General features: G+C 48.7%; 1 protein-coding gene across 1 annotated transcript in view; it reads right to left on the reverse strand.

The window, feature by feature from the left end:
* WDR93 (WD repeat domain 93) overlaps positions 1–12,712 on the reverse strand; it is a 48,891-nt gene that overhangs the window by 2,084 nt on the left and 34,095 nt on the right. The window contains exons 14-18 of the mRNA XM_060158878.1: positions 12,064–12,183; positions 11,520–11,733; positions 9,681–9,744; positions 7,602–7,758; positions 7,037–7,238 (exon numbers count right to left, since the gene is read on the reverse strand). Coding sequence (XP_060014861.1) covers positions 7,037–7,238; positions 7,602–7,758; positions 9,681–9,744; positions 11,520–11,733; positions 12,064–12,183 — 757 coding nt within the window. The remainder of the gene's footprint in view (positions 1–7,036; positions 7,239–7,601; positions 7,759–9,680; positions 9,745–11,519; positions 11,734–12,063; positions 12,184–12,712) is intronic.

Raw genomic sequence — 12,712 nt, forward strand, 5'->3', positions numbered from 1 at the left:
GCTCAGTAAAGGTCAATTGTTTTTCATTTTTTAAAATTGAAGGATAGTTGATTTACAATGTTGTGTTAATGACTGCTGTACAGCAAAGTGAATCAGTTATACATATATATACATTCTTTTTTTAAATATTCTTTTCCATTATGGTTTATCACAGGATATTTTTAAAAAATATTTATTTATTTAGGCTGCCCCGGGTCTTAATTGCATAACGCTGACTTCTTAGTTGCAACATGCATGTGGGATCTAGTTCCTGCAGGAATCGAACCTGGGCCCCGTGCATTGGAAGTGCGGAGTCTTACCCACTGGACCGCCAGGGAAGTCCCTATCATAGGATACTGAATATAGGTCTCTGTGCTATATAGTAGGACCTTGCTGTTTATCCATTCTATATATAAAAGCTTACATCTGCTCACCCCAACCTCCCACTCCATCCCTCCCTCAACCCACTCCCCCTTGGCAACCACCAATCTGTTCTCTATGTCCGTGATTCTGTTTCTGTTTCATAGGTAGGTTCATTTGTGTCATATTTTAGATTCCACATATAAGTGATATCATATGGTATTTGTCTTTCTCTTTCTGACTTACTTCACTTAGTATGATAATCTCTAGTTGCATCCACGTTGCTGCAAATGGCATTATTTTGTTCTTTTTTATGACTGAGTAGTATTTCATTGTATATAGGTACCACATCTTCTTTATCCATTCATCTATCGATGGACATTTAGGTGGTTTCCATGTCTTGGCTATAGTGAATAGTGCTGCTATGAACATGGGGGTGCATGTATCATTTTGAATTATAGTTTTGTCCAGATATATGCCCAGGAGTGGGACTGCTGGATCATATGGTAATTCTATTTTTAGTTTTCTGAGGAACCTCCAGACTGTTGGCTGCACCAATTTACATTCTCACCAACAGTGTAGGAGCGTTCCAGTAAAAGTTAATTATAATAATACTATTGCTGCTGCTAAGTAAGTGGAAGTAAAATTGCTGGGCAGAGGGGTCAGGACAACATGGAATCAGTGAGCGACCAGCCAGGAGGCAGAGCATAGATGGAACTAGGGCAAGTTTTAAAAGGAGGACTGGAAATAAAGTCATTAATCTGTTCAAAGAAGATGTGGGTGACTTTTAAAATATAATGTTGGAGTGTAGAAGGGCTTCCTCTATGATCTAGTAATAAATAATGGCTAACCTTTACTGAATGTTCCAGGCAATGTCCTATGAGGAGATAGGACTGTCACTGTTTTACATATGAGGACGCTGAGGTCTGACCTGTCACACAGCTAGAGGCTCTCGTCTACCCCTCATCGCATTGCACCCTGCATTTGAGGCTCTTTACAACCGCCCCTCAGCAAAGCCTAAGGGACAAGATGGAAAAATACCAAACTTCTGTTTGGCTAAACAAGCAACCAAAATTACTCCTATCCAAAGACAATGCAGGAAAAATTATTCACAACATATTAACAAAGAACTCTTAAAATCAAAAGAAAATGAACTCACCCCTAAGAAAAAGACCCAGGTGGGGTCACAGAAGGAGAGAGACATACAGTAGATGTAGCACATAGATGCTCAACCTTGTTAATTTCCAAATTAAAATAGTAATGAGCTATCAATTTTTATCCCTCATTTCTTGGCCAGTATGGGGAAGGGGTGAGCGTGCAGAGGGAATCCACCGTCTCTGGAGGGCTGGTGGGTACAACTATCCCAGTTCAAACATGCCTACCCCGTAACTCTGAAAGTCCACCTCTAATTTACCCTACAGAAATACTAGGAAAAACTCACAAAAATGACTGGTTGAGGATATTGTCTGGGAAAGTGGGGCCAGAGTAACACCCATGGTGAGTCTGCAGTGGGCTGGGGTGCAGATGGGAAAAGAGGGCACAGGAGTGGGGTGAGGACTGATTGCTGGGAGCCGTGCTCTGGGGGGAGGAGAAATAAGGCGGCTGCAGAACTGGGAAGGCGCTTGCTTGTTTTCTAACATGGGAATGTGGTCGGGACACATGCCTGTGATTAGGACAGTGGAGGGGAAGAGGTCACCAACCAGATGGACAATAAGGTCTGGGTGTCCTGGGGTATGAGCAGGATGCCTCTTTCTCTGCATCAGGAGGGAGACAGGGGGTGGGGGTGACCCAGGAGACCCGGGTGAGAGGGCAGCCAAGGAACTGGCATGCTCTGGGAAGTGGGAGGTGAGGTTATCCACCAACGGCCAGGGCAGGGGTGGTGGTAGCCGCCTGCCACGTGGTACCAGCACATCTGCAGTGTGCTTCCCCTTGGTAGTCAGTGCTCAGCGGTGAGGAGGGACAGGGGAGGCTGCCTGTTCATGTGAGGCTGGGCGCTGACTGTCAGGTGCCCCCTGGGGAAAGCCCTCTCTGGAGACTGAGACAACCTCCCTCCACCATCAGCAAGGAAAGGGTTTTCCTTCCCGTGATGGCACAACAAATGTGACTGCTGTCTATTGTTTTGAAGCAATGTGTGTGCATACATTTCCAAAAAGATGGACTGTCCATCTGCAAAGTGGGAGAGGAGACGGAACATCTGTAAGACCTCCCACAAAACCTCTGAATTCCAGTAGCCTGATGGCATGTGCACATTTGGGATCTATGAGTCTATAAATAATTTTCCAGGGATTCGTCCCCTTGTTTCTCAAGAAAGGCAAAGGAAGGTTAGGATAGGCCCACAGTTTCCCTCCCAGGGATAGTAAAAACGGGGGTGGGGTGGGGTGGGAGGGGATTCCTCCTCCACCCTCAAGGGAAATGTTACCTGGTGTCCATACAGGGCCTGCCGACCCCCTCGCCAAGGGGGCGTGTGCCCTGTGGAGCTGGGACTGTTGGGTCAGCCCAGAAGCCCACCTTCTGCTTGGCCACAGGGAACAAAGGGGGCAGGGGGGAGAGAGAGACAGAGAGAGGCATTTTGTTTCTGTCAGCTTCCTGTGTCCTGAAATTTCTGTCTTGTGATCAGAAGTCTGACCCAGCTGAGATGGCAGATACTACAACAGGGAGCGGAGCCAGATGGAAATGGTGCCCTGGAGGCCCAGGCTGGATGGGAGCAGAAGCCAGGCCTGCGGAGGGGGTGGGGTGGGGGGCACATTGGGTGTTATCTGGGCTCCTTTCAAAGTCCTAAAGGCAGGCTTCTTCACACTGGCTATTTATAAAAGTCCCAAGTGCAGGTTTTGCAAAAACAATTTGTACAGACTATCGGGAGTTTGAAACTCTGAATCCATTGCCTTAAAGTTTCACCTAGTTTTAGGGCCAATGGAAACTGTTTCAGACAAAAGGAGTAAATAGAGAGAGAAAAAAAAGATAAGATTAAAATCCTCTGACATATATGGTTATGTGTGAGAAACGATAGTAAAATGTAAATGACAGAATCTAGGTTGTGGGTATGTGGATGTTTACTGACTTTTTTCAAAGCTGCTGTATATTTAACATAATAAAATGTTGGAGGCGGGGTATTCTTTGGAAGAGCCCCAGGTGTCAGACCTCAGAGCGAGCAGAACAGGAAGAGCCTTCTTTAAATCAGTGTTTCCTAATTATCTCTGGGACCCAATTCAGAAAATGGGTTGCCGTGAGGAATATGATTTGAATACTGTGATCAGGCCGAAGTAAATGTCCCCTCAAGCTAGGCCTGCCCCAACCGCACAGTGCAGCCCCTCCTGGCTCCTGCTGTGGGTCCCCGGAGCCAGGGAGCACTTTCTTGAGCTCTTCCCCTCCCCAAGCTCCCACTGCCCGTTTAGCCCCAGCCTTGTCCCTGGCCCCCAGCGCCCCACCTGGTCAGCCCTGCTGACTCCAGCCCTCCTCCCTGCAGAAGGTTCCCTGGGAGGCAGTCCCCTCCACCCGGCCTCTGGGGTCCCTCCCGGGGAGGGGTTGGGGTGTGGGACCTAGGGGCTAAGCTGTGTTGACAGGGAAGAGAGACGGTTGGGAAGGGGGAACTGGAGGGGTCCCTCTCAATTCCCACTGGGGGCCAGGATAGGTCTCTGGGGTTCCAGAGACTGGAGGAGGTCAGGGCAGAAGGGACTGTCTTCTCATGAGAGCAGACCCAACCATAGTGGGGTGGGGAAGGATATTATAGACAACTCTCCCACGGAAATTACATAGACATTAAAAACCACTGTAACAAGGAAGTTTTTCTTAAAATTAAAGTCATTAAGTTGTATTCTGGAGTGACATAAAGCCAGATTAAAAAAGTGAACTTAAAAAAAGTGAACTTAAAAAAAGCCAGATTTAAAAAATGCTAAGGATAAAACCTTAAGGATATGTACTAACACATGAATGGCAGTGCTGGGATTTGGGGTGATGGGTTGTGGGTTATTTAAATTTTCTTCTTTGTATTGTCCTGTTTCCCAAATTTTACAAGTGTGTATATATATATATATATATATATATTTATTTATTTATTTATATCTCAGAAATAATAACATTTTTTACAGTGGGGAATTGCTCTGTTATGGTAGTAGTTCTACATGTGAAGCAACCTTATTGGGCTAATAGCAGAGTTCAGCAGGTGTCTGAGTGGTAACGTCCACCTGGCACCCTGGTTGAGGGCGGGAAATGTCAGTTAGGGGCTGAAGTGTCCTGAGTTGCTTGGGCCCTCGGCTGCCAGCCAGGAGGTAAGCTGCCCAGAGCTGGAGCTGCTGGCCTGTGATCCATTCCCACAAGGAGGGCAGCCAGTTGGCTTTTGGGTGAAGTGGAGAGGCTCACCCTTCCTAGGCCAGTAAAAGGAGGGGGTTCCACAGAAAGGACAGAAATGGTAACACGCTCATTAAATAAGTTCTCTGGTATAAGCCTCATCAAACAAGAGTACCAGAATAAGCCTCAAATAAGCCTCATCAAAGCCTCAAATAAGCCTCATCAAACAAGAGTACCAGAAAACTCCACACCATGACCTCCAACCCAGGAGAACGGCCCCACTACAGCCATGACCAAGCCTCACACTCTTGACTTTTTTTTAAAACCAGTATTTGAAATTTTCCAAAATCATGCACATGTTTGATAGAAAAGCCGCAAAGAGGAAAAATACAAAGAAAAGAATCACACATGCTTCATTACCCAAATATAGCTACTGTTACTAGTGGTGTGTACATTTCTAGTGTTCTTTTACTCAAAATCAGGATTCTACTGTAAATAATATAATCTCTCTCCAGCTTTTATTTAGAAAAATTTCAAACCTATAGAAAAGTTGCAAGTAGCACAACGAGCCTTCACCTAGACTCACCAGTTAGCATTTCCTCTCCCTCTCTTTCTCCCTCTCTATATTTTCCTGAGTTTCAGCAGTTGTTAACATTTTCTCTTTCTTTCTGTCTCTCTCTACAAATGTTTTCTTAGACCACTTGAAAGTAAGTTGTAGACATCATAATACTTGACCCTTAAATTCTTCAGCTGCATCTCTTAAGGACAAGTCAAATCATCAAGGGTCAAAATAAGAAACTTCCAGGTGAGGGATAGCTGAGCATTCTTGGTAAATCTTTAATCAGGGGAAATGTCAACTGACCCCTTCTTCACTGTCCTCCTCCCCCAAGTCCCATGGACCATATTCCCCTCCTGGTGGGTGGGCATGCTTCCCCCCATGAGGTACTGGAAGCCGCCTGAGCAACACGCCACAACCCAGGGAGGAACTGAATGCGGCGGTAAATGTAGTCACGGAGGAGAGCTGTGGTGCCCCCTCGTGGTGATATGTACAATCCTCCCAGGCATGAACTTGAACTCAGAGGGGACCCATCACCATTTTTGTACCTACCATTTACTGAGCGACCACCCTGTGCCTAGCACTTTACGTGCATTTTCTCACTGAATACCTACAAAGCCTGGAGAACAGGTATCATCAAAATGTCCAGAACACAGTCTGGCACGTAGTAGGTGCTCAATAAATATTTTTGAATGACTAAGGAAACTGAGGCCTTGAGAGGCTAAGTAACTCACCCAACGTCTCCCCCAGTTAGTAAGTGATATAGTCATAACTCAAATCTGGGACTTCCCTGGTGGTGCAGTGGATAAGACCCCGCGCTCCTGATGCAGGGGGCCCAGGTTCAATCCCTGGTCAGGGAACTAGATCCCATGTGCATGCTGCAACTAAGAGTTCACATGCCAGAACTAAGGAGCCAGTGAGCCACAACTAAGGAGCCAGCGAGCTGCAACTAAGGAGCCCACCCGCAGCAACTAAGACCCAGGGCAACCAAAAGAACCCTCAAATCTGAGTATCTTAGCCATTTCACTTCGTTCCTCGAGGGACACTGAGACCCTGTCAGGGAAAGCCCACCAAAGCGCCCCAGCTCTGTAGTGGCAGGTGGTGTGAGAGTCCAGGGCTCCACTGACAACCCTCTTCCACCTGACAGGTATGGTCAGATCATGGCAGAAATTGTCAATAAGAATGTGAAAACCCCTAGAAGTTTGTTGTGGATGGATTAGAAGAGACCCCTGCTTCCCCAGAATGTACTGAGTACCATTAATGATGTTTTATAGGAGGAAGGAACACAAGCAGAGTCCCTGTGAGGCTGGGGTTTACAGAAAGGGGAAGAGAAAAGATGTATCACATAATCGTTTATCTGGATGACGGAGAGAGGAAAGGGGTCTTAGACTAGGGGCTGGCAAACATCTTCTATAAAGGGCCAAATAGTAAATGATTTAGGCTTTATGGGTCATAGGGTCTCTGTTGCAGCTGTTCAGCTCTGCTGTTGAAGCACTTACATAAGTAGATGAGATATAAAGCAGTGGGTATGATGTGTTCCAGTGAAACTTTATTTACAAAAACAGGCAGTGGGCCAAATTTGGCTGTAGTTTGCCAGCCCCTGTCTTAGATGACTGTGTCTGATAATCCAAATATACTTAAAAAAAAATTGAGAAAGCAAAAAGAAAAGACAGTCTTGACAGAAGAAAACACCAACTTGCAGCCCTTCTTTTCTTACCAGCCTGAATTCATTACTCCTTTTCTACCAGTCTGAATGGGATTTGAATGCCGAAAGGATCTTACCATCAAGCAAACCACTATTCCTTAGTCCAGAGACAACCCCAGGTGCAGGGAGGAGATAGAGACCCAGAACTCTACCTCTTTTGGAAGAAATTCTCGCATCTTTCCTCCAAGGGCAACACCTGGGGGAAAGTTGTGTCATCCAACACATTAGCTTGAGGAATGGTGCAATTTCTTGAGATTTGTTCCAGGAGTGGGTAGGCCTCGAAATTAAAATAGAAAATAGAATTTGGGATGTCTTTGGCTTGGCTGGCAGATCCAATTTCATCTGGATGGTCTCCTGGGACGAAACAGGAACATCGTGTTCTGTTACAGTGATCCCTTTCTCTGTGGCCTTGTAGTCTGGGCGGGCATGAGGGGCCACTCTCTGCTTACAAAGCCGGGGTCACTGGGGTTGAGCTGTGAGGGGCTCACTTGATCTGGAGGAACAGGGGCCCAGAGAGGAGACCTTGTCCGGCATTTTATCTAAGTGCCAAGTGAGGACTCAGTGGTGGTGTCCTGCTGGCCTGTGGTGGATGGGATGAGGCGTGGGGAGGAGACTGGGTGGGGTCACCCTATGCTTTCTGAGAGGACTGAGAAATTCAGGGAAACGGTCAGCAGGCCACAGGTCTGGGCAGCAGCCCTCACGATCCCCCTTCCGTACCTCGGAGCAGGAAACACGGGTGGTATAAAGACACGACAAATACTGGCTTCCAGGGGACCGCCAGGTGGTAGGACCTTGGGGGAGCAAAGGTGCAGACAATCTGCGGCTTGGCCACATCCATGAGGTGCACAGAGCCATTGCTGGAAAAGATCAGCACCTGGGAAGCAAAGAGATGGTGAATGGGGACTTCTCCACTCTGTCACTGACCTCCGTGTGAAATAAGAACAGCTAGAAATAAAAAACAAACAGGGAATTTTTTCACTCTTGGCACCCAGCCTCTGGCTCCAGCCATACCATTCAGGGGACAGCAGCAATGTGCGTGTTTGCTCCTATGGAGCCTCCAGCAACAGCCGGCTGGCCCCAGGGCTGTGTCTGTTCCTGGCCCGTCCTTCCCCCTTGGCCCTGCTTCTCTTGCTACTTCCCCCTCCATGCGGCCAGGATTCAGTTCTGCATCTGTGCCATACCCTTTCCTCCCACCTCCTCGGGGACTGTTCAAGCCAACGGCCGCTCCTGCCCTGGGTTGGAGCTGAGGCCTCTCTCCTGCTTGGGCTCTTTCCTCTCTGTAGGTGAACATACTAAACTCACCGCCATCTTTTTAACATCTTTTTTTTTTTGCGGTATGCGGGCCTCTCACTGTTGCGGCCTCTCCCGTTGCGGAGCACAGGCTCCGGATGCGCAGGCTCCGGATGCGCAGGCTCAGCGGCCATGGCTCACAGGACCAGCCGCTCCGCGGCATGTGGGATCCTCCCGGAATGGGGCCCGAACCCGCGTCCACTGCATCGGCAGGCGGACTCTCAACCACTGCGCCACCAGGGAAGCCCCTCACCACCATCTTTAAAACCCCCCTTGACCCTACATCCTCTCCCCGCTGCCACACACTCAGACGTCTGAGAGAGCCTCTCCTCGCCCTCCCTGCACCCCGACCTCCCCTGCTGTCCCCCTTGCCATGGACACTGGTCTCCACAAAGTACTCGGTTTCTCTTCAGCACAGGACACTGTGCTCTTGCTTTCTTCCAGTCCTTCTCCCTGAGCCGCCAGGAGCCCCCTCCTGGTTTTCCTGGGGCGCCCCTGTCCATCACTTCGTGAGCTCATTTTCCCCGTCCCGGAAGACTTACAGTGTAAGTGATGGTAGTGCCCCTGGGAGCCTCTTCTATACGCACCCACTCGCAATGGCCAGCCGTGCTGCTCCCCACGGCTTTAACTACCGCTAACCGGTTGCTGAGCACAGAATCTACTCTTTCAGCCCTGGACTCTCTCAGAGCCTCCTCTGGGGGTCCTGTAGGCCCCTCACTCCCGGCAGGGCCACACAGGGAATCACAGACTTTCCCTCCAGGCCTGTGTTTCCTTCAGTGGCCCTGTAGGGATTAGAGAATCAGCTCCACAAGCCGGGAGCAGCCTCAGTGCCTCCCTGTCCTCTGGCTGCAGCCCAGGCAGCCCTGAGCTGTGGGCCCGTCTCCTCACTAACACCGCTCCACTCGCCGCCCTTCCCTGGACACAGTTGGAGCTCCCTGGCTCCAACTCCCCTCTAAGCTTCAAGCTGCATCCCAGACAAGGGCCCCTGTGCCCCCAGCCCCCAGCCTCTTCCCTCTCCACACCCCACAGGAGTCTGATCCTGCAGCTCCTTGAACTTCCTGCCGGCCTGGGACACAGTGTTCTCTCGCCTCCATGGTGCTGCCCTCTTGGTGCCCGTGGCTCAGCTCACTGTCCATCACTTCCTCCCCACCTGCCTCTGCAGGTTGAGTTAGGAGGCCCCTCTCTCCGTTGCACAGTATCCTTTGCATGATATATCACAGCCTTTTACAGGTTCTAGGGCAGCTGCTTGGGGGCTTGCCTGTCTTCCCAACTCAACTGTGAGCTCCACGAGGGCAGGTGCTTTCTCCTTCATGTCTGTGCCCAAAGCTAGTCTAGTGCCCAGCACACGATAGGCCTTCAACAAATATTGGATTCGCCAGAAAGTTCGTTCAGGTTTTCCCTAAGGATGGGGCAAAAACCCGAACGACCTTTTTGGCCAGCCCAGTATTTTTGGAAGGAATAAAGAATACATTCACTAAAGAGGAATGAGGGGCCTGAGGAACCTACCATGCCGGGTAAGGCTTGGACTGGGGCCACTGCACAGATGGCTTCATCCAGGTGCTTCACAGGCCTATAGGAAACAAGACACACAGACATCCAGACTTGAAGACTTTTCAAGTTTTGCTATCCTCTCCTAGGCATATATCCTGGAGAAATTCTTGTCTATAAGCATCAGGAGGTATGTCAGAGATGTTCACAGTAGTGAAAACTGGGAACAATCTAAATAAATCACTGGTAGGAGAATGCTTAAGTAATTGTGTTACATTATACAATGGGATACAATATAGCAACGAAAATAAAAGAGCTGGAGCTACATACAACATGTATGGCTCTCATGAACCATATCACAAAGCAAGTTACAGAATAAATAGCATTGAAAAACAAGTTGGAGATTGTACATAATATGATTCCACTTACAGGTCCCCTAAAATATGCACAGCTAAACAATATATTGCTTGGAGATACAGTCATATGGATGTGGTTAATTCTTAAAGGAAAACAAAGAAATGATGAATTTAGGAAAACATAAATAAATAAGTAAATTTAAAGAAAAAAGGGACTTCCCTGGTGGCCCAGTGGTTAAGAATCCGCCTGCCAGTGCAGGGAACACGGGTTCAATCCCTGGTCCAGGAAGATCCCACATGCTGCGGAGCAACTAAGTCCGTGCACCACAACTACTGAGCCTGCGCTCTAGAGCCCGTGAGCCACAACTACTGAGCCCACGTGCCACAACTCCTGAGCCCACACGCCTAGAGCCTGTGTTCTGCAACAAGGGAAGCCACCGCAATGAGGAATGCGTGCACAGCAACAAAGAGTAGCCCCCGCTCACCGCAACTAGAGAAAGCCTGTGCACAGCAATGAAGACCCAGTATAGCCAAAATAAATAAAGTAAAAAAAAAAAAAAAAAAACAAGCAATGTGGTAGATTGAAATAAAAAAGTAGACATAATATTTGGCAGTAACTCCCATTAAAATGGTGGAGTCTATTTTTCTGCTGCTTAAATGTGGGTGTGGCCAGGTGACATGCTTTGTCCAGTGTCAGAGGCTTGGAAAGCATCAGTGAACCTCACTGGCAGGTGGGAGCCCTCAGGCTACCAGGTGACGGAGCCTGAGATGGCCTGCAGGAGAGGCCGAAAGGAAGAGTGCCCCGGCCAACAGCTGCCAACTGCCTTGTACGTGAGTGAGGCCGGCTTAGACATCCAGCCTCTAACCGAGCTGCCAGCTGCCCGAAGGCACCTGTGAGAGCCAAGGCGAGACCAGCCCATAGTACTGACCTACTGCATCAGAGACTAAATGCTGACTGTTTTCTTAAGCCATTAAGTTGTGGAGTGGTTTGTTATATGTAGCAATAGAGAATTGAAAGGTGGTTAACTTGGAGGAGGAGAGAGAAGGATGTGATCAGGGAGAAGCACACAGAGAGCCTTAACTGAATTGGTGATGATCTATTTCTTAAGCTCGGTGATGGGTACAGTGGAGTTCTCACCCTCTCCCATACGTATGCTAAATACACCCCCTCACACATATTGTACAGATCATTTGCCTGCATAAAACAGTTCACAATTTAAAAGAGAGAGAGAGACCCTTGGAGAAACTGATAAAAAACTTTTGGCAGAAATGACCCTCTTCCTGGTCATGTGGGATATGAAAGATGTCAGTTGTGCCATCATACAATTTATATATATATACACCCACATGTAAAAGACATTGGTGAGCTTGAGAAGCTCACCGGGAAAGTGATGACTAGAGAGAAAGTGGACTCTAGGCTGAGAGATTGTCAGTTTTTTACCATTAAATAGCATCATCTGTCTGGCAGATCATGTACCCACCCTGCCCTCAAGCCACTGACCTCTCCACCAGCACACTGAGGGTGGGTCCTTGGGTCCCCGTGGCTGCCACCAGTTGGAGAGAAGCATCTGTACACAGTACCACACATTTCATTTGGGATTTCACTGGCCCCTCGGGATACATGTTCTGTCCTTCGTGGACTAAGAAGTATTTCAGGAAGTGAATGCTTTGGCAGAAACATCTTTCAGGAAGAGCGATGACCCCAAGAGAGAGTCCTGGAGAAAGTAACGGCACAAGCAGGTCAGAAAAGGGGGAAGAGGGAGGCAGCCATGGGCGCAGGGTCTGTGACCAGCAAGAGTGTGAGGGACGTGAGGGCAAAACCAAGCAATGAGCATCCCCCGAGGGTGAAGGCAAGAAACCCCAATGTCCGAGGGGAGCCCCCTTCAGGGGGACCCCTTCTAAGTATTTGGGGGAACCAGACCCATGGAGGGGGGCAGGGTCAGCACTGGAGCGGAGGGAAGGAAGCTACAACGCAGCCAGGTACTGACTCTAGCCATCAAATGTGTATCAGAGGGACGGCGGTATTAGGCAGCGGTGGGGCTCACCTTTGGCTAGGTCCCACAGTGTGAGCACACCATCCTCGCAGGCCAGCACCAGGTAGGAGCAGCAGCAGCTGAGCTGAGACACCGCAATGGGTGCAGCACAGGGCCACACGCCCTCGGGATCTAGTGGGGAGGACACCACTCACCAGGCTGCCCCCGGACCCCGCCCCCACCCATCACCTCCACCTGGACAACATGAGACCCAGACTAGTCTGCCTGTCTGGACTCACCATCTCTCTCCTCTCTGTGCAATGCTGTCTCCTTCCTCAGGATAATATATATAACAACAAGTTACACCATTATTATACTACAGCTGACATTGAATGAGTACTTACTAGGTGCTAAACAGCGTGGTAGGCACTTTAATGCATCATTTCATTTAATGCTCACAAGGATCCTATGAGGTGGGTCCTGTTAGTACCCCTGTCTTACAGATGAGGAGACTGGAGCAGAGAAGTAAGTGACTTGCCCGAGGTCATATAAGCCTGGTCAGTACAGAAGTTGAGATGAGAAGCCAGGTTGCCTGGGAGAGGGATGGAAGGAAAGAAATTCTTCCCTTGTGAGTTTTTAAACTTTACTTCTGAGATATAACTCTGAAGTACAACATAGTGTTGTACTTCAAGGAATTCTCAAAAAAGTGAACTTGCTCATG

This window comes from Lagenorhynchus albirostris, chromosome 1 (assembly GCF_949774975.1).
Source record: "Lagenorhynchus albirostris chromosome 1, mLagAlb1.1, whole genome shotgun sequence".
Lineage (NCBI taxonomy): Eukaryota > Metazoa > Chordata > Mammalia > Artiodactyla > Delphinidae > Lagenorhynchus > Lagenorhynchus albirostris.